Source organism: Pinus tabuliformis, chromosome 6 (assembly GCF_031772625.1).
Source record: "Pinus tabuliformis cultivar Carrire ecotype Pingquan chromosome 6, CPIR1, whole genome shotgun sequence".
Lineage (NCBI taxonomy): Eukaryota > Viridiplantae > Streptophyta > Pinopsida > Pinales > Pinaceae > Pinus > Pinus tabuliformis.
The window spans coordinates 455684659-455707102 of NC_142292.1; the positions used below are offsets into that span (position 1 = coordinate 455684659).

A 22444-nucleotide genomic window follows, 5' to 3' on the forward strand; every position below is an offset into this window, starting at 1 on the left:
ATGGTTACATAGTAGCTATTACCTGCTGCTTAGCTTAAATATAGCTTAATTAAACTAAAAGATAATAAAGACAGATTTAATCACAAAAATAAAACAACTAATAAAAACAAAATATTGTATGGTTGAATGTAATCATCATAAATTAAGAAATATGATTCACTAATATTGTTTATATTAACATATATACACTTTAATATATATGTTTATTTTGTATATATGTGTGTTTTATTTTTTAAATGTGGAAACTATAATTCATGAAAATGGAAATAATAGAAAAAAAAAAAAAAAAAAAAAAAAAAAAAACAAAAAAGTAGTAACTAATAAAAATGGAAGTTATTAATCAATCCATAATTAAACTTCAACCAATCACCTTACATATAAATAAATTTAAATAATAATAAAAAAACAAAAAAATGAATTTAAATAATAATAACAAAAAATGAATTTAAATAATAATAAAAAAACAAAAAAAAATCTAATGTTAAATTAAAGATAAACAACAATTTTTAAAACTCTAATGTTAAATTAAGGATAAACAACCATTTATTTTTGGGTAAAAACAAACCATATCTAGTTCCAGGTCTAATAAATGTTAGGAACAATGATGTTTTCAGTTTTTTTATTTGATTTATATATCAACCATACTAATTTGATTGTGTAACTCATTGTTTAAGTTTAAACCATTTAAATTTTAATATAATAAAACTTTTTATATTCAAATTTATAATAAATTAAGCAAAATCTTTCTATAGAAACTTGATCGTATAATCGAAACAGATATATATAACGAGTGAAAAAAATTAGCTAAGCGAATATATTAGAATAGCCCGAACTGGTGGTCAAAGAATTTGCCCATGAAAGGAGGGCGAGGAACCAAAATCGCTGTTCGCCTGATTCTTTCTGAGACAGTAAACAGCAATGGAAAATGGGACACGCTTTAAGCAATCAATCGAAAAAGAAAAGGTCGGTATTGTTTGTTGTGTTCCAGCCTCAGCGTGGATTGTCTACTTCCACTAGTTCTCGTGTGCAGGTCAAAGCCAACAACTCTTCTGTGCAGGATGTGAGAACACTCTGTAAACAAAACCGTTTGAAGGAGGCATTCAACATTTTGCAAATTACAAAGAGCCGTGTAGACTCTCTGACATATGTTTATCTCTTGCAATGTTACATTCACAGGAAAACTTTACCTGAGGGCAAGCAAATTCATGCCCTCATGATCGAAAGGGGAATCCATTTTACTAAAGACAGACTGGTACAGAATAAGCTGATTGATATGTACATTAAGTGTGGAAGTCTGGCGGACGCTCGCAGGGTTTTCGATCAAATGCCCGAACGAGATGTGTGCTCGTGGACTGTCATGATTGCTGCTTGTGCAAGGCATGGGCTTCCTGAGGAGGCATTGACGCTGTTTCATCAACTGGGGCAAACAGGTTTGCAACTCAATCACTTCACCTTTTCGAGTGTACTATCGGCATGTGCAAACTTGGCATCTCTGAAACATGGTATTGATATCCATGAAGAAATTATAAGAAATGGGTTTGAATTTCATGTCTCCGTGGCGACTGCCCTTGTAGACATGTATGCAAAACAAGGCTGCTTAGAGAAGGCACGTGAAGTGTTTCACAAAATGCCTCATCGAAATGTTGTCTCCTGGACTGCCATGATTGCAGGTTACTCAAGGCATGGTTGTGCTGAGGAAGCATTGGAACTGTTTCACCGAATGCAGTTAACGGGCATCCAACCTAATCACTTCACTTTTGTAAGTGTTCTTCCCGCATGTGCCAACTTGGCATCTCTGGAACAGGGTGTGGCAATCCATCAAGAAATAATAAGACGTGGATTTCAATCTAATGTCTTTGTGACGACTGCCCTTGTAGACATGTATGCTCGATGTGGTAGAATAGAAAAAGCCCATGAATTATTTGACAAAATGCATCAGCGTACTGTAGTCTCATGGAATGCAATGATTGCAGGATATGGACAGAATGGACTTATTGAAGAGGCTCGGAAGCTGTTTGAAAAAATGCCTGAAAGAAATGTGTTTTCCTGGACAGCATTAATATCGGGATATGCACAGAGTGGGCTTGTTGATAAGGCTCTGGAGCTCTTTGAAGAAATGCCTCAGAGAACCGTGGTCTCATGGAATGCGATGATTGCAGGACTCGCACAGAATGGGCATGGGGACCGGGCACTGGAACTTTTTCAACAAATGAAATCTGAAGGTGTGAATCCAGACTCAAAAACCTATGGAAGTATACTCCCAGTATGTGCCAAATTGGCGGCTCTGGAACAAGGTGTAGAGATACATGAAAGTATAATCAAAAGTGGATTAGAGTCAAATATTGTACTACTGAATGCTCTGATAGATATGTATGCCAAATGTGGGAGGATAGAGAAGGCACATGAGCTATTTAACAACATGCATCAACGAAATGTTGTATCTTGGACGGCCATGATTGGGGGATATGCTATGCATGGTTATGGTGAGAAGGCACTAAAACTCTTTGAACAAATGCAACAAAATGACATCGTCCCAAACAATGTCACTTTAGTTTCTGTTTTATATTCTTGCAGCCATGCAGCCCTAGTGGATGAAGGCTATAAACACTTTAATTGTATGAATGAATACTATCATATTGAACCTGCAATGGAGCATTACGGCTGCATGGTGGACCTTCTTGGACGTGCCGGGCGTTTGAAAGAAGCAGAAGCATTTATCAGCAAAATGCCAATAGAACCTGATGCAGCCTTGTGGAGTTGTTTGCTTGGTGCATGCCGAGTACATAATAACATAGCATTGGGAGAACGGGTAGCAGAGCGTCTTTTTGAGATGGACTCTCAAAATGCTGATCCGTATGTACTTCTCTCAAATATTTATGCTGCAGCTCACAGGTGGGATGGCATTGAAAAGGTGAGGAAAATGATGAAAGACAGAGGCATAAGAAAGACACCTGGGTGTAGTTGGATTGAGATCAATAAACAGGTGCATGCTTTCTCTATAGGAAACAATTTGCACCCACAAATGCAGGAAATCTATAGAGAGTTGGAGAGGTTATCTTGGGAGATGAAGGCAGCAGGGTATGTTCCTGATGTGAGTTATGTTCTTAATGATGTAATTGAAGAGGAGAAGGAACAAATTCTTTGCCACCATAGTGAGAGGCTGGCAATTGCATTTGGGCTATTAAACACATCCCCTGGGACAACTATTCGAGTTGTTAAAAATCTTCGAGTGTGTGGTGACTGCCACTCTGCAACAAAGTTTGTCTCTAAGATTGTTGCACGAGAAATTGTGCTCAGAGATGCCAACCGTTATCATCATTTCAAGGATGGAGAGTGTTCTTGTAGGGATTATTGGTGATGCTAAGATGTTACAAACAAACACTATGGTGAGATCGTTTCGGAGGCTGAGGAGATGAACCCATCTAGAAATTCTTAATGGTCCTACATTTTCCAAAGAGAAAATTGGATCTATCTTCTTAGGAAAATGCCCTTGCTCTTCAAGAACCCAGGGCTTCCTATTAGCACATCTTCTAGGCCGTGCTTGTGTTCTATTTTGGTATTGAAAAATCATTTGTCTGTATTCTCGAGTGCATCCCATCATGGACAACTCCCTTCAACGCAGAGCCTGCCTGTTCTTCACAACCCAAAGAAGAAACGCTGGACCTTAAAATTTCTTGATCAATCTAGAAAGTAAGTTGATACAAGTTTCTTGGATTTTTTTCAACTTTCATTCCAACACTTCTGATTCGTTTTGAGAAAAGAAATTGCTGGAAAGCTTTTCCAAACCATCAAGAGGGAAGGAATTCCATTTACGTTACTACCTCCTTCCATTTTGTAATTGGGATCTCAAGAGCTCAAAAGCAAGAAAATCCTGAACTTACATTAACTGCGGTGACCATGTCTCACTTCTAATAAACCTTGTTCTTGCGGTTTCCTTTTCATACAGACATCACATTTTCCCAAAAAAAAAAAAAAAAAGTCAGTTTGGATACCCTTCTCCATCTTTACCCCTTCCCATGGCTTGCAAGGACCCTGCTGTAACGCTAGTAGACATGCACCTACAACAGAAACGGCGGGGGTTGGTTTTGAAATTTTTGTTTATAGTGCTTGGTTGTCCCCTTGGCCCTACCTTATCCTCTGTGAATTATAGGGTTTGAGCAGATTTTGAAAGACTAAAGAGGCATAAATAGTTTTGATTTTCCATAAAAATGAAGTTGATTACATTTTGATGTGCTGTTAATAAATTTGATCTTTTTAAGGGAATGCTAGTTAGAAAATTACAGTTGAAATATCTATCATAACTTATATTTTATTTTCCTATTGATGTAGTTTCCATTGAACATTAACAATACCTGTGATGTTCATATACAAGTGTGACTGTCTACTCATTAAAAGAACGAGTGAGTATATAAGATCGAGAATGATGTCATTTAAAAAATAAATTCCCATAAAGGTAAAAATACTAAAAGTAAAAGGCAGGACGAGCCATTAATCCAAACATTTTTTCCTTTTCCTTTTGGTTTTTATACAAATAAAGCCCAATCTTGTTACCCAAAATTCAAAAAAATAACAAGATGGTATTATCCTTATCAGACTACATACAAACCAAAGGCCACTGATGTTAATAATGGTTACCAAACAGCAGAGGATCCATAAAACAAAAACGTCAAAATGGCCACTGTAACGGAAAAAGAGAACGAGGAGAGCCAAAGTAGAAGCGACACTGCAGACGATCAAGTAATCTCTAAAGCCTTATGAGTTTACAATATGAGGAAGGTTGCCACATCCAAAAAGTACTGGTAATGTCTGAGAAACTACCATTAGTTGAGGCTACATTGGAGCAAATAGGAAGGGGGCTTCCAAAGCCGGCTCTGTTAACTGTCCTCTACTGTTAGTAACTGAGATGGATTTGCTAAACGCTCAAGAGGTGATATCTCTGAATTTAAATTTTAATTGCTAAATATTAGAATCAATGTTGAGAAACCACATTTATAAATCCTAGAATCAATGCTAAAATTAAGGTTCATTTTAATTCCTCTATATGATTCTTCATAATGAATACCCGCTACAAGATGGAGGACGATATTTTATTATGCCGTTACAGTGGCCATTTTGACGTTTTTGTTTTATGGATCCTCTGCTGTTTGGTAACCATTATTAACATCAGTGGCCTTTGGTTTGTATGTAGTCTGATGTTTAGAAGAAACATCTAAACATCATTATAAATCTGCATTTAATTGAAATCAAAGTGTTAATTAATCTGTATAATTTTTTCTCTAATTTATATTGATTCATAAATTTTTAATACATAAGTTAAAGTTACACTATTCCAAAAACAATTCAATTCTAATAAATATTTAAAAATAAATAATTACTTTACTAAACATCTATTTTTTTAATCATGAATGAAATTTTTCTATCCATAATTCTAGCAAACCATAATTCTCTTGAAACAAAAAATAGTGATTTTTTTTTAACTTTATAGTTTTACAAGACAAAATGCTCTTGAATTGATTCATCATAACTTTTCATGAATATTATTGATATTAATTACATCCAACATTTATTCCTTGAAATTTTTCTACTCATAATTCCGCAAAGAACCATAAATCTTTTGAAATGTTTTTTTTTTTTAACTTTCTACCCATAAAAACATTTTTTTTTACTTTAAAAGTAATTCTTTAACGTTACACTTGGACAAGACAAAAAGTTCTCGAGTTGATTTATTATAACTTCTCATTAGTATGGTTAATATTAATTACATCAAGCTAATGGGCAGTGAATCTATATTTAAAAGTTGCCTTATAAAAGTAGTTTCTTTACTAACGTTATTTTGTGTAAAGTCAACCCAACATGCTCCATATTAACTTTCTTAACAATTATTTAAATGGGTATATTTGTGAGTATGTTAAATGTGACTGGGTTTAATTTCTGGAAGACGAATATTTATCAACATAATATTACTGGACACATAATATTACTGGACATAGCCCGCGAGATTTTTCAATGAATATGGCCAAAGCCAGCAGAATTTTTTACGGCATAGCCATTACAAATATCGCCGTAGCCAAGGGGCCTTAATGAACGCCTCCGCAGGAATCGAATAAGCCTGGGGTGCGAAAGCCTTCCGCCCCAGCCGTCATATCATGCACATCATGTGCTTCAAAATTTTAAATTTCAAAATTTTAAGTGTTTTAAAAATTTTTGATGGTACTGAATCCATCATTAAAAACAAGATTTAAATACTATTTCTACCAATCAAATTGAACATTTTTTTTAATGAACATTCCAGTGTTTTTGACTCATTTTTCTTTTAATGCCCAAACAGAACTCTAGTTTTAAAAAGGCAAATATATGGCCGGCTATATCCACACAACTGTTACTAAACTGTAGACATGACGAACACTCTTTGGCGCCACCTTGATGTTGTCGATATCCACAACCTGCTCAATGTTGAACGTCCTTTTCTCCCATTCCAAAAAATTCTGCGACGAAACTTTTGTTGCTTTACCTTCCTCACGTTCTGGGAAAACAGGAATCAAGTTGTCCCAGAATGCATCCCACTCCGACTCTTCTTCAATATTCCAACAGTTCTCATCATCTAACTTCAGCTTGAAAATGTTCACTTCACGAATCCCTGCTTCCTCAGAAGCAGTCATGTAATACAAAGTTGCATTACAAGAATTACTGCTTTCTTGTTCGAGACGCCTGTCATTCTCAAACTGCATCAACAAATACTCAGGAGTTTCCAAACCAATGCTGAAAACTGTATTATATTTGTTGGGATCACACGTTACGTAAATACATTTGGGAGTTTTACCATCAAAAGTTAACGGTAGGGTAATTTCAAGATATGTTGGGTGTTCATCCTCTGTAACATAGCCAAATAATTTATTGACTAAATCATCACGAGTGTCACCCAACTCAGGTTGCCACTGGAATTGGAATTGAGATTGTGTTTCAGGTATGTCGTTCCTTGCGTGGAGCGTGCACACAAAAAAATCATCTTCCTGAAGCTCGTGGGGGTCTCTTGGGACCCATAGTATATGATAAGTAGTACAACGGCCGCCATTGTCAGAGGAGGAACAACTCAACACGACTTGAACCGCAGGCAACTGCGGGAGTTTCTTCCACCGAACGTTGCCGTCTCTCAGATCCACCACGCTCACGTCGTGCGCGATTTGGCCGTCACGACGGAGGTGAGTGAAGGAATATATACGTTCGTCATTGTCATCGCGCACAAATTTCGTATGACTTCTTGATTCTTCAGGAACAGCAGGTACCGGAAAATTCCGCAGAGTTCCTTCGTCGTCGTTGTAAAGCCATATGCAGAGGGCGTTATACTCAGGGTATTCCAGGCTTGGAGTGTGGAAGAAAACAAGGGAGTTGGAAAGAATACGAGGATTTTGTAGACGGGCGTAATATGGGAAAGTGTGTGTCATGGCATGGGCCCACCATCGACTGAGCGGCGCAAGGACCGGCCGCTTATACCAGGGAAATTGTGGGACCACTTCGCCCAACACAATGTCATCGCAAAGGCCGCCAAGGACTAAGTAAAAATAAAACCATAAAAGGCACACAAATTAGAAGTAGAACTTAATAAGATCAAAATAAATAAAATTAACTGATATTATACGTACGGTCAGTCCTATTTTCCGACTGGTCACTAAATTCACGTTTCCGCCTTTTCCTGGCTGAATCACTATTTATTTTAGTCCTATTTTCCGACTGGTCACTAAATTCACATTTCGGCCTTTTCCTGCCTGGATTTCCATCCATTTTCTTCTGCTTTTTACTTGCAGAAGCTTTCACTCACCAAATATTTATTGGACTCTACACGATCCACAAATTTATCCTTCCATAAATGCATTTGAGTAAACGTGACTTTTCGTTGTGTCAATTCGTCTTTGACCCGGAACGTTAATTAACGGGTGTCTAGTAGAGTGCGTATGGTAAAGTTTAAAGATTGGAAATATTTATTATTAAAAATTACGTTGATTTAGTGCATTGCATTTCGGGGAAGAAATGCCATTACATTAAGTACAGTTCTTGTCAAATTGGAGAATGCCGATTTTCTCTCCACTGATTTTACAAAGTTGTCTTTGCGAAACTTTATGTGAAAGCACGTTTCATTCCATTTAAGTAAGGTGGTTTACAATATTGAAAATAATTATAATAAATGCATTATTTCTAAAACAAAAAATATAGAAATATTGTAGGCTAGTAATCAGACCGAGAGGTGCAAAAGAATGTCAATAGGACGAATGAGAATGCGGAAAGTAATAATGAAACAAAATATATGAACAATGAAATACAATAGAAATATATGATTTTTTTATTATCTTTTAAACAATGTAGTAAGAGGTTAAATTTGAGAAGAAAGTGACACTTAGGTAAATGTCATAGAACAATGACAATTCTTAAGTAGTAGAGGAGTTCGATTTCTTTGGGCTTTTTTAAAATGAAGTGCAATGATTTAAGAAGAAAGTTACACTAAGGTAAATGTCCTAGAACAATGACAAGTTTAATTTCTTTGGGTTTTTAAAAAATGAAATGCAATAATTTAAGAAGAAAGTTACACTAAGGTAAATGTCCTAGAACAATGACAATCCTTACCTAGTAGAAGAGTTCAATTTCTTTGGGGTTTTTTAAAATGAAATGCAATAAATTCTAAACACCCAAATGATGAGGTATCTATCAGGTAAAGATATCTACTTTCAGAAATATTAATCTAGCCCCTATGACTCAAGAGCTAGCTTAGAGCCCTTATGTGATACACCAGACGTATCCTCTTCACTGTGCCTTATTATTTGGCTATTTTGAAAAGGTGAAACAACTTGATAAGTAACATAATTAAAATTGTTGAATCAAAAATAATATAACAAACATTAACATTAAACTTTAATAGAATTGTGAAAAATTGCTAAAATATTTATCCAGTTTTAAAGGCATGTTTCATTTTCACTCTATGTGACAAACTTATTATTAGAATCATAGCAATATAAAATAGTATGAAGTTATAAATAGTTGTTATATTATTAATACAATGGTTGTTTGATATAAAGTCAAGTTTAATAATTTATTGATTGTGTTTTGCAATTCTAAAGAATTGATTCTATTTTACTTTGCTTTTATAATGTTAAAGAGATGTAATTGATTAATTTTAAATATAACATCATACAATGATCCACTATTAAATATATTAATGTCAATAACATTACAATTTAAGATGATTTGGTTGTAAAATGTGTTTATATGAATGAATGGATAACCCTCTTCCATCCACAATTCTAGTTTTTTCTTGCTATTTTCTAAAGGATGGAAATATGATTCAAGAGGCCATTGATGTCAGTAATCATATTCAAGATGCCATTGATGTCCTAAATCATAATACTAACAATGGCACTGCCAAATTGGTTGGCCTCTACCTCACATCTACTTTCTTCAGTTTCCAAGACGAGTTCTTTAAACAAACCTATGAGATAGAGACAGATTCTCCTCTTTCACCTATAGTTGCTAACTTATTCATGGAAGATTTTGAGAGGATTACTGACAATGACACTACCAAATTGGTTGGTCTCTACCTAACCTCTACTTTCTTCTGTTTCCAAGGCGAGTTCTTTGAACAAATCTATGAGATAGAGACGGATTCTCCTCTTCAACCTATAGTTGCTAACTTATTCATGGAAGATTTTGAGAGGAATACTAACAATGACACTGCCAAATTGGTTGGCCTCTACCTCACCTCTACTTTCTTCAGTTTCCAAGGCGAGTTCTTTGAACAAACCTGTGAGGCAGCGATGGGTTCTCCTCTTTCACCAATAGTTGCTTACTTATTCATGGAATATTTTGAGACTAAGGCCTTCGCCTGTGCTCAATTTCGCCCTAAAAAATGGAAGAGGTTTGTTGATGATAGTTGTGTCATTTGGTCCTATGGTCGCGAGAAATTAGATTTGTTTCTTAACCATCTTAATTCCTAATCAGACTCCATCAAATTCACGATGGAGGTTAAGGTAAATGGGTGTCTTCCTTTCCTTGACATCCTTCTCTCTAGAATGAAAGATGGTTTCGTTTCTCACAAAGTATTTCACAAAAATTTCACATGGAACAATATCTTCATTCCAGTTCTCATCATTTTTCTGGTGCGAAAATTCGGGGTTATGAGCACTCTTGCCACCCGTGCTTTAAGAATTTCTGATGAAAAACTCTTAGAGGAGGAAAAATCTCATCTTCTAATATTTTTTGAAAATAATGGCTATAGCAGATCTCAAGGCCTCAAGGCTTTTGAAAGAGCCAGTAAAGATTCTAGGGTTAAGCCTTCTTGGGATGATCCTCTCTCTAAGGTGCAACTCATGTTTATCTAAGGGACCATTGACAAGATTGCCATATTCTTAAAAAGAATAAAGTTTCTACTTCATTCAAATCCCTTAATACCATTAGAAATACTCTCAGATCTGATAAGGACCCTATAGACCCTAAAGAAATGAAAGGGGTCTGCTCAATCCCCTGTTCTTGTGGGATTCCCTATATTGGACAAACATGCCACTCCATTAACCAGAGAATCCAGGAGCATGCAACAGATATTAGGCACAAGCACTCCTGCTCATCAGCTCTAGTTGAACATGCATAGAAATATAAGCACCATGTCTGCATTGAGGATGCAAGGGTCATTGCAATGGTTGATCGCTTCCACCATAGGAAGCTAAGAGAGACTATTGAGATTAAGAAACATGCAATCAATCTCAACAGGGATGATGGTTGGAAATTAAGTAGGAATTGGATTATGGCCCTCTCTTATGTTAGAGATAATAGAGAATATGTTAGAATAGTGAGTTGGTTCACGAGACCTTAGGATAGGAATTAGTTTCTATTTTTTTGGTTATGGTTCTAACTTCCCTAAATATGTGATTACTATATTGTGTGATGTACATGAACAATGTAGAACGTTCTACAGAGCCATACTCTCCTAGTTCAGACTCTCTTTCGTAGAGTTGACCAGTGGGTTTTATTTTAATTAATACACAACATTGCATATTTATCATGGTATTAGAGCTGCAGGGCTGAGAAAACCTGTTCACTGAGTGAGGAACTTGCCAGTTGTGCCTAACGTGAAATCGTCGCGTGAGGAAAAACCGCATAGATCACACTGTACACCTTCTGCGTGTTTTCATTTTGTTCATCGTCGCAGATATCAAGTGTACATGCGTGAAGATCTTCGCGACTCCATGATGGATAAGTGCGACGATCGTGGTGAGAGAAGCCTAGAGAAGGCTGTGAGGTCGGGGAAACAACAAACAACACAACAAAAAAGAGGGGCTTCGTTTTGGTGGTGGTTGCCGAGAGAAGGCTGCATCCTGGCAGAGGCTGACAACAGAAGGCTGTCTGGAGGCCGTGAAGGAAGCCACGGTGATCTGTGAGTGTGTTGCGAGATCAAACAACATTGGAGATCAACGATCTCTATCTTTGACACAGATCTCGGGTAAATCTAACATTTTTTTTTACCTGTCAATTTTTTTTAAATCGCCAAGATGAATAATCAAATGTTTGAAGCATGCTTGAATGAGCATAACAAGCTCGATGGCTCCAATTATGCGAATTGGAAATTCAAGATGCAGACTCTGCTAGAAGTGCAGAGTGCTTGGATGATTGCAAATGGGGATGAGCAGAAGCCAACAGCTGGATCAGCATCAGTCCCAGATTGGGAGAAGTGTGAGGGTAAAGCAAGGACGCTACTGAAGATGTCAGTGAAAGACTGCATCATACCACATATCAGAGAATGTAAATCAACAAGCGAAATCTAGGGAATTTTGAAGCATCTGTATGCGATTAGAAATACCAATCGTATTTTGTTCCTGAAGAGAAAGATCTTATCCCTGAAGATGGATGAGAATGAAACAGTGGCTGCCTTCACAGCAAGGATCAAAGATATGAAGAAAAAATTGGCAGACATTGGTCATACAGTTGAAGATACAGATCTTGTAACAATTACCATGAATGGTGTGACCGATGACTACCAAATGTTCATCACTGGGATAAATGTGGGAGAGAAAATCTTGAAGTTTGAAGAACTGATAGGAATATTGATGCAAGAAGAAGAAATAAGATCAACTCTGAAGCCCCAGAGTGTTGATCTTGCATTGATGGCGAAAAATAACTTCTACAAAGGAAAAGGAAATCCACGACAGCGGAATGGAGGAAGCTCGCAGAAAAGACCAAATCCGACCCAAGGTATGAATCCGAATAGAAACAAATCTATAATTAAGTGTTTTTATTGCGGAAAACTGGGTCATATAGCTAGAGAGAGAAGGAAGAAGAAATATCATGAAGAACAGCAGAGGCAGAAACGACATGCAGGTCATCTCGCGAATGATAATCATGAGCGAAATTTCAGATTGTTCATGGCAGACCATGATGAGAATTCTGATGCAGACATCTGGTATGTAGATTCGGGAGCATCAACACATATGACAAGGAACAAGCAATGGTTTGAAGATTTTAAAGAAATCAACAACGGGGCACAAATCTACCTAGGTGACGATAGAAGTCATCAGATCAAAGGATGTGGGAATTTTTTTGTCATTTTACCTAATGGTAATGTAAGACTAATTTATAATGTTATGTATATGCTCGGTATAACAAAGAACTTGATTTCTATATCCATGATTACAGATCAAGATCTTAAAGTTGAATTTTTAAATCTAACTGCTCTATTAAAGATCTTCTAGATGGCATGAATACACTTGCTACAGGAATTCAAACAGGAGGTATGTACAAATTGGATGTAAGACCAACACCTATTCGAGCTTTAATAGCAGCATGTTTGACTACAGAAGCATTGTGGCATTAGAGATTTGGTCATATCAACTACAATGATTTGGTGTTACTTTAGAAAAAGGAAATGGTAAGAGATCTTCCTATGTTAAAACAAGTACATAATGATTATGATGCCTGTACATTAGGAAATATGCATAAAGAAGAATTCCCTATTCGAATAGAGAAGAAACAGAGAGATATACTTGAATTAGTGCACACAGATCTTTGTGGACCCATGCAAACAAAGTCATTAGGAGGTGCACTATATTTTTTATTGTTTATTGATGACTGCACAAAGTTTTCTTGGGTATATTTCTTGAGTAAGAAGAGTCACACATTTGAATACTTTAAGCAGTTCAGAAATATGATTGAAAAACAAACAAGGAAGTAGATAAAAATTCTCCACTCCGATCAAGGGGGAGAATACAAGAAGGATGAGCTTATCAAGTATTGTAAAGACCATGGAATATTACAGCAATTCACAGTACCCCATACTCCTCAGCAAAATGGAGTAACAGAAAGAAAGAACAGAACATTGGTGGAATGCGCTAGAAGCATGTTGAGAGGTAAGAATTTGTCGAATGGTTTTTGGGCTGAAGCATTGAATATTGTGGTTTATTTGAAAAATAGGAGTCCTACAAAGAGTCTTAAGTTTAAAACTCCTTATGAAGCACTATATGGATTTAAGCCTATAGTAAAACATTTAAGAGTATTTGGGTCTAAAGCATTTGCCCATATTCCAAAGGAAGACAGAAGAAAACTAGATTCAAAAGCCATCAGATGTACCTTTATAGGGTATTGTTCACAATATAAAGCTTATAGATTATTTAATCCCTCTACTCACAAGATTTTTGTTAGTAGAGATGTCATATTCCATGAGCAGGATCATGAAGAATCTGATAAGCACAATGAGGAATGGGATATTCCGTACTTGGTGGAAGAAGAAAGTGAAGAAATAGGAAACAATCAGGATCAACAGCAGACAAAGGCAGAAGATGAACAACAGCAACAACAACAGCAGATACAACAGTAGCGGGAAGAAAAAGAGAATGATGATCAAACAAGGTTTGAAGCTACCCCACCACTTAGGAGATCAGGTAGGAAAGCTCAATTACCTGCAAGATATAGGGAAAATGCTTTTATAACTAGTATGATGAATATTGTTGAACCTTCTAGTTATAAGGAAGCAAATGAATGTAGTGAATGGAAAACAGCTATGGAACAGGAATATGAATCTATAATCAGAAACAACACTTGGGAACTGGTTGAACTTCCTAGAGGGAAACAAACCATAGGTTGTAAATGGTTGTATAAACCAAAGATTAATGCAGATGGAACTATAGATAAATTAAAAGCTAGATTGGTAGCAAAGGAGTATTCACAAAAAAAATGCATTGGCTATGAAGAAACCTTTGCCCACGTAGCTAAACTTAATACCATCAGAATGTTGATTGCTTTTGCTACTAAGAAATATTGGATGATTCACCAACCAGATGTAAAGTCTGCATTTTTAAATGGAGAATTGAAAGAGGAGGTTTATTTAGAGCAACCTGAAGGGTTTTTCCAGAAAGGGAAAGAACATTTAGTCTGTAGATTAAAGAAAGCACTTTATGGACTAAAGCAAGCACCCAGGTCTTGGTATGAAAATATTGATTCATTTTTTCTACAATTTGGCTACAACAGAAGCAAAAACGACCCTAATCTTTATACCATGCAAGATGAACAAGGGCACATAGTGTTGATTTCTTTGTATATAGATGATTTGATTATTACATGTAATGCTACATATCTAATCAAAGAAAATAAGCAATAGATGTCACAGGTGTTCGAAATGAAACACCTTGGTGAATTAAGATACTGTTTGGGTCTTGAGATCTGGAGAGATTCAGGAAAAACATTTTTGTCTTAGGGAAAGTATGTCAAAGGACTACTAGAAAGATTTAGGATGGATCAGTGTAAGCCTACAACAGTACCATTACAACAGAACATCAAACTGCAGAGTGAGGATGGCTCTAAAGAGGTAGATGCGACACTTTACAGACAGCTGGTTGGGAGCCTAATCTACTTGACCACTACTAGACCAGATTTGGCTTATGCAGTCAGTGTGCTAAGTCAATACATGTCCAAGCCACTTGAAAGTCATTGGAATGCAACGAAAAGTGTTTTGAGGTATCTACAAGGTATTGTAGATTATGGTATTATTTATACTGATTCCTCTGATGTTAGATTGACAAGATTTATAGATTCAGTCTGGGCTATAAATGTAGACGATCGCAGATCCATAACATGCTATGCATTCAACATTGGATCCGGGGTGATTACATGGAGCATCAAGAAACAGAACATAGTTTCCTTGTCTTCAGTGGAAGCAAAGTATCAAGCTATGTGTGTAGCAACATGTGAGGCAATTTGGTTGCGAAGACTTCTCCAGGATGTTGGGGAAGAACAGAAAGATGCAACAACGATCAAATGCGACAATCAGAGTTCAATCAAACTTTCCAATAATCCAGTGTTTCAAAAGAACACTAAACACATTGATACACAGTTCCATTTTGTCAAGGAGAAAGTGTAATCAAAAGAAATCCATTTGGTATATTGTAATACATGTGATAATGTTGCAGACATTTTCACTAAGCCTCTTGGAAAAATCAAGTTTGAAATGTTTAGGGAGATGTTAGGCATATTTGTGAACCCCTTCTCCATTAAGGGGGAGTATTAGAGATAATGGAGAATATCTTAGAATAGTGAGTTGTTTCACGAGACCTCAGGATAGGAATTAGTTTCTATTTTTTTGGTTATGGTTCTAACTTCCCTAAATCTGCTATTACTATATATTGTGTGATGTACATGAACAATGTAGAGCGTTCTCCAGAGCCAGACTGTCCTGGTTCAGACTCTCTTTCATAGAACTGACCAGTGAGTTTTATTTTAATTAATACACAACATTGCATTTTTATCATCTTCTTGATTTCCCCCTTGTTATTTCTTTATTTTAATTAATTAATTACCGAGTAAAATTTACCTATATTCTTTAATTATTTTATTTTATTCAATTTTAATTTCATCCTCATTTTTATTTTATTATTCTAAATTCTAAATTTTATTATTCTAAATTCTTAATTTCTTTATATAAAATATAAAATATATTTATTTATTATTAATAATAATATTAATCTTATGATTACTCCTACAATTTGATCTTTATGATTTATTGACTTTATAATTATATATTTTAATTTTAATTTAGTTAATTTTTATATATAATTGATAATGACTAATTTACAATACCTAGTTTATAACTAAATATTATTTTAATTAATTCAATAGCTAATTCTTAACGGTTATGATTTTTGCTATTTTTTTTGGATGGATGGATTTTTCACCTTTGTCTTGAGGAGGATGAATCACATTAATTGATTTGAAACATGGACCAAATTCCAATGATGTAATTAATCTGAAAAACATTCTCATTTACAATATAGATTAAAAAAATCTAAAATCTACTATTAATATTATTATTCATAATTTTTTAAAATATTAAATAATTAACAATAATAATTATTTAAATAATTTTTTTCATATTTTTTCACTTATTAATAATATTTGTAATTATTATTATTTATTAAAAATATTTAATAATATTTATATTTATATTTATTAAAGATGGGTTAGTATTAATATTTTTTTATAATAATTATTTTAATAGTATTAATATTTATTATTAAGATAATTATTATTTATATTATTAATTAATAATAATATTAATATTGTTTTTTAATAATTAATAACATTTATATTAATTTTTAATATGATATATTTTTATTGAATATATTAATCATATTAAATATTAATTTTTAGTATGATATATTTATATGGCATATATAAATCATATTTATTAATATGATTGCGTTAGTATAGAAGTTGTGAATACGATAAAAAATAATGAAATAGAGGAAAATATTTATATCAACAAAATAAGCAATAAAACAAACAATAGTGAAGTTAGACATTGTATTTATGAAATGAAATCAAAGTAAAATAAGTAATAGTGAAGTTAGACATTGCATTTACGAAATGAAAACAATGGTTTATAGTAGCGAGTACCTGCCGCTTAGGTTAAATATAGCTTAATTAAACTAAAAGATAATAAAGACAGATTTAATCACGAAAATAAAACAACTGATAGAAATAAAATATTGTATGGTTGAATGTAATCATGAAAAGTTAAGAAATATGATTCACTAATATTGTTTATAGTAACATATATACACTTTAATATTTCTGTTTATTTTGTATATATATGTGTTTTATTTTTTAAATGTGGAAACTATAATTCATGAAAATGGAAATAATAGAAAAATAAAAAAAATAAAATAAAAAATAAAAAAATGAAATAAAAAACAAAAACGTAGTAACTAATAAAAATGGAAATTATTAATCAATCCATAATTAAACTTCAATCAATCACCTTACATATAAATAAATTTAAATAATAATAAAAAATAACAAAAACTGAATTTAAATAATAATAACAAAAAATGAATTTAAATAATAATAAAAAATAACAAAAAAAATCTAATGTTAAATTAAAAATAAACCAGAATTTTAAAAACCTAATGTTAAATTAAGCAGTTGTCTATAATGCGACTTTTTGGAGGCTTTTCAGGTGGGTTTTTCGGGTCAAAATCTGGCAGCAATTTATTGGAATCGCAAGTTTGATAGCTAGTTTCTGCACAATCAAAGCGTCCCAGGGGTTTTTCAAGGTGCCAAATCCAAATATACAGTTAAAAAACCATTTTAACGGCAACAAATCAAGATTTAACCTCAATTTCTTCCACCGGATTCCGTCACCAGAATCTCCAAAAAGTCGCATTATAGACAACTCCTTAAATTAAAGATAAACGGTTTTTAAAAATCTAATGTTAAATTAAAGATAAACAACCATTTATTTTTGGGTAAAAATAAACTATATCTGTTTCCGGGTCTCATAAATGTTAGGAACAATGATGTTTTTAGTTTTTTTATTTGATCTATATATCAACCATACTAATGTGATTGTGTAACTCATTGTTTAAGTTTAAACAGTTTAAATTTTAATATGATGAAACTTTTTATATTCAGATTTATAATAAATTAAGCAAAATCTTTGCATAGAAACTTTGACCGTATAATGGAAACAGATATATATAACTAGTGAAAAAAATTAGCTAAGCGAATATATTAGAATAGCGGGAACTGTTGGTCAAAGAATATGCCCATGAAAGGAGGGCGAGGAACTAAAATCGCTGTTCGCCTGATTCTTTCTGAGACAGTAAACAGCAATGGAAAATGGGACACGCTTTAAGCAATCAATCGAAAAAGAAAATGTCGGTATTGTTTGTTGTGTTCCAGCCTCAGCGTGGATTGTCTACTTCCACTAGTTCTCGTGTGCAGGTCAAAGCCAACAACTCTTCTGTGCAGGATGTGAGAACACTCTGTAAACAAAACCGTTTGAAGGAGGCATTCAACATTTTGCAAATTACAAAGAGCCGTGTAGACTCTCTGACATATGTTTATCTCTTGCAATGTTACATTCACAGGAAAACTTTACCTGAGGGCAAGCAAATTCATGCCCTCATGATCGAAAGGGGAATCCATTTTACTAAAGACAGACTGGTACAGAATAAGCTGATTGATATGTACATTAAGTGTGGAAGTCTGGCGGACGCTCGCAGAGTTTTCGATCAAATGCCCGAACGAGATGTGTGCTCGTGGACTGTCATGATTGCTGCTTGTGCAAGGCATGGGCTTCCTGAGGAGGCATTGACGCTGTTTCATCAACTGGGGCAAACAGGTTTGCAACTCAATCACTTCACCTTTTCGAGTGTACTATCGGCATGTGCAAACTTGGCATCTCTGAAACATGGTATTGATATCCATGAAGAAATTATAAGAAATGGGTTTGAATTTCATGTCTCCGTGGCGACTGCCCTTGTAGACATGTATGCAAAACAAGGCTGCTTAGAGATGGCACGTGAAGTGTTTGACAAAATGCCTCATCGAAATGTTGTCTCCTGGACTGCCATGATTGCAGGTTACTCAAGGCATGGTTGTGCTGAGGAAGCATTGGAACTGTTTCACCGAATGCAGTTAACGGGCATCCAACCTAATCACTTCACTTTTGTAAGTGTTCTTCCCGCATGTGCCAACTTGGCATCTCTGGAACAGGGTGTGGCAATCCATCAAGAAATAATAAGACGTGGATTTCAATCTAATGTCTTTGTGACGACTGCCCTTGTAGACATGTATGCTCGATGTGGTAGAATAGAAAAAGCCCATGAATTATTTGACAAAATGCATCAGCGTACTGTAGTCTCATGGAATGCAATGATTGCAGGATATGGACAGAATGGACTTACTGAAGAGGCTCGGAAGCTGTTTGAAAAAATGCCTGAAAGAAATGTGTTTTCCTGGACAGCATTAATTTCGGGATATGCACAGAGTGGGCTTGTTGATAAGGCTCTGGAGCTCTTTGAAGAAATGCCTCAGAGAACCGTGGTCTCATGGAATGCGATGATTGCAGGACTCGCACAGAATGGGCATGGGGAGCGGGCACTGGAACTTTTTCAACAAATGAAATCTGAAGGTGTGAATCCAGACTCAAAAACCTATGGAAGTATACTCCCAGTATGTGCCAAATTGGCGGCTCTGGAACAAGGTGTAGAGATACATGAAAGTATAATCAAAAGTGGATTAGAGTCAAATATTGTACTACTGAATGCTCTGATAGATATGTATGCCAAATGTGGGAGGATAGAGAAGGCAGATGAGCTATTTAACAACATGCATCAACGAAATGTTGTATCTTGGACGGCCATGATTGGGGGATATGCTATGCATGGTTATGGTGAGAAGGCACTAAAACTCTTTGAACAAATGCAACAAAATGACATCATCCCAAACAATGTCACTTTAGTTTCTGTTTTATATGCTTGCAGCCATGCAGCCCTAGTGGATGAAGGCTATAAACACTTTAATTGTATGAATGAATACTATCATATTGAACCTGCAATGGAGCATTACGGCTGCATGGTGGACCTTCTTGGACGTGCCGGGTGTTTGAAAGAAGCAGAAGCATTTATCAGCAAAATGCCAATAGAACCTGATGCAGCCTTGTGGAGTTGTTTGCTTGGTGCATGCCGAGTACATAATAACATAGCATTGGGAGAACGGGTAGCAGAGCGTCTTTTTGAGATGGACTCTCAAAATGCTGCTCCGTATGTACTTCTCTCAAATATTTATGCTGCAGCTCACAGGTGGGATGGCATTGAAAAGGTGAGGAAAATGATGAAAGACAGAGGCATAAGAAAGACACCTGGGTGTAGTTGGATTGAGATCAATAAACAGGTGCATGCTTTCTCTATAGGAAACAATTTGCACCCACAAATGCAGGAAATCTATAGAGAGTTGGAGAGGTTATCTTGGGAGATGAAGGCAGCAGGGTATGTTCCTGATGTGAGTTATGTTCTTAATGATGTAATTGAAGAGGAGAAGGAACAAATTCTTTGCCACCATAGTGAGAGGCTGGCAATTGCATTTGGGCTATTAAACACATCCCCTGGGACAACTATTCGAGTTGTTAAAAATCTTCGAGTGTGTGGTGACTGCCACTGTGCAACAAAGTTTGTCTCCAAGATTGTTGCACGAGAAATTGTGCTCAGAGATGCCAACCGTTATCATCATTTCAAGGATGGAGAGTGTTCTTGTAGGGATTATTGGTGATGCTAAGATGTTACAAACAAACACTACGGTGAGTTCGTTTGGGAGGCTGAGGAGATGAACCCATCTAGAAATTCTTAATGGTCCTACATTTTCCAAAGAGAAAATTGGATCTATCTTCTTAGGAAAATGCCCTTGCTCTTCAAGAACCCAGGGCTTCCTATTAGCACATCTTCTAGGCCGTACTTGTGTTCTATTTTGATATTGAAAAATCATTTGCCTGTATTCTCGAGTGCATCCCATCATGGACAACTCCCTTCAACGCAGAGTCTGCCTGTTCTTCACAACCCAAAGAAGAAACGCTGGACCATTAAATTTCTTGATCAATCTAGAAAGTAAGTTGATACAAGTTTCTTGGACTTTTTTCAACTCTCATTCCAACACTTCTGATTCGTTTTGAGAAAAAAAATTGCTGGAAAGCTTTTCCAAAACCATCAAGAGGGAAGGAATTTCATTTACGTTACTACCTCCTTTCATTTTGTAATTTGGATCTCAAGAGCTCAAAAGCAAGAGAATCCTGAACTTACATTAACTGTGGTGACCATGTCGCACTTCTAATAAACTTTGTTCTTGCGGTTTCCTTTTCATACAGTCCTGCTAAGTTCACATTTTCCCAAAAAAAAAAAAGTCAGTTTGGATACCCTTCTCCATCTTTCCCCCTTCCCATGGCTTGCAAGGACCCTGCTGTAACCCTAGTAGACATGCACCTACAACAGAAACGGCGGTGGTTGGTTTTGAAATTTTTGTTTATAGTGCTTGGTTGTCCCCTTGGCCCTACCTTATGCTCTGTGAATTACAGGGTTTGAGCAGATTTTGAAAGACTAAAGAGGCATAAGTAGTTTTGATTTTCCAATAAAACTGAAGTTGATTACATTTTGATGTGCTGTTAATAGATTTGATCTTTTTAAGGGAATGCTAGTTAGAAAATTACAGTTGAAATATCTATCATAACTTAAATTTTATTTTCCTATTGATGTAGTTTCCATTGAACATTAACAATACCTGTGATGTTCATATACAGTGTGACTGTCTACTCATTTAAAGGAGTGAGTATATAAGATCGAGAATGATGTCATTTAAAAAATAAATTCCCATAAAGGTAAAAATACTAAAAGTAAAAGGCAGGACGAGCCATTAATCCAAACATTTTTTCCTTTTCCTTTTGGTTTTTATACAAATAAAGCCCAATCTTGTTACCCAAAATTCAAAAAAATAACAAGATGGGATTATCCTTATCAGACTACATACAAACCAAATGCCACTAATGTTAATAATGGTTACCAAACAGCACAGGATCCATAAAACAAAAACGTCAAAATGGCCACTGTAACGGAAAAAGAGAACGAGGAAAGCCAAAGTAGGAGCCACACTGTAGATGATCCAGTAATCTATAAAGCCTTATGAGTTTACAATATGAGGAAGGTTGCCACATCCAAAAAGTACTGGTAATGTCTGAGAAACTACCATTAGTTGAGGCTACATTGGAGCAAATAGGAAGGGGGCTTCCATAGCCGGCTCTGTTAACTGTCCTCTACCGTTAGTAACTGAGATGGATTTGCTAAATGCTCTGTAGGTTGTTGAAAGAGGTGATATCTCTGAATTTAAAATTTAACTGCTAAATATTAGAATCAATGTTCAGAAACAACATTATTAGAATCAATGCTAAAATTAACGTTCATTTTAATTCCTCTATATATTATTCTTCATAATGAATTGCTGCTACAAGATGGAGGACGATATTTTATTATCCGTTAAATTCTCCCTATTGTAAAATCTGTGAACCTTATTCCATGGCCATGATTGAAAAATAACGGTGACAGTGAAACAAAAGAGCTGGATTTTTTTAGCACCTTTTAAACCAAAAAAATCTTCA

The 22444-nt window shown here is 35.3% G+C and overlaps 1 protein-coding gene across 1 annotated transcript; it reads left to right on the top strand.

Annotated features, from left to right (window-relative positions):
* The first annotated feature begins 822 nt into the window (after nucleotides 1-822).
* Nucleotides 823-21396, top strand: LOC149259269 (pentatricopeptide repeat-containing protein At1g11290, chloroplastic-like). The gene is made up of 3 exons (XM_089417957.1): nucleotides 823-2587; nucleotides 6612-6620; nucleotides 18409-21396. Exons 1-3 carry the CDS (start codon nucleotides 926-928, stop codon nucleotides 20572-20574), a joined length of 3837 nt encoding a protein of 1278 aa, XP_089274083.1. The 5' UTR covers nucleotides 823-925; the 3' UTR covers nucleotides 20575-21396.
* Nucleotides 21397-22444: the final 1048 nt, after the last annotated feature.

What these genes read in the sequence shown, in the direction of transcription:
- LOC149259269 (XM_089417957.1), top strand. Translation starts at nt 926, where the DNA reads ATGGGACACGCTTTAAGCAATCAATCGAAAAAGAAAAGGTCGGTATTG.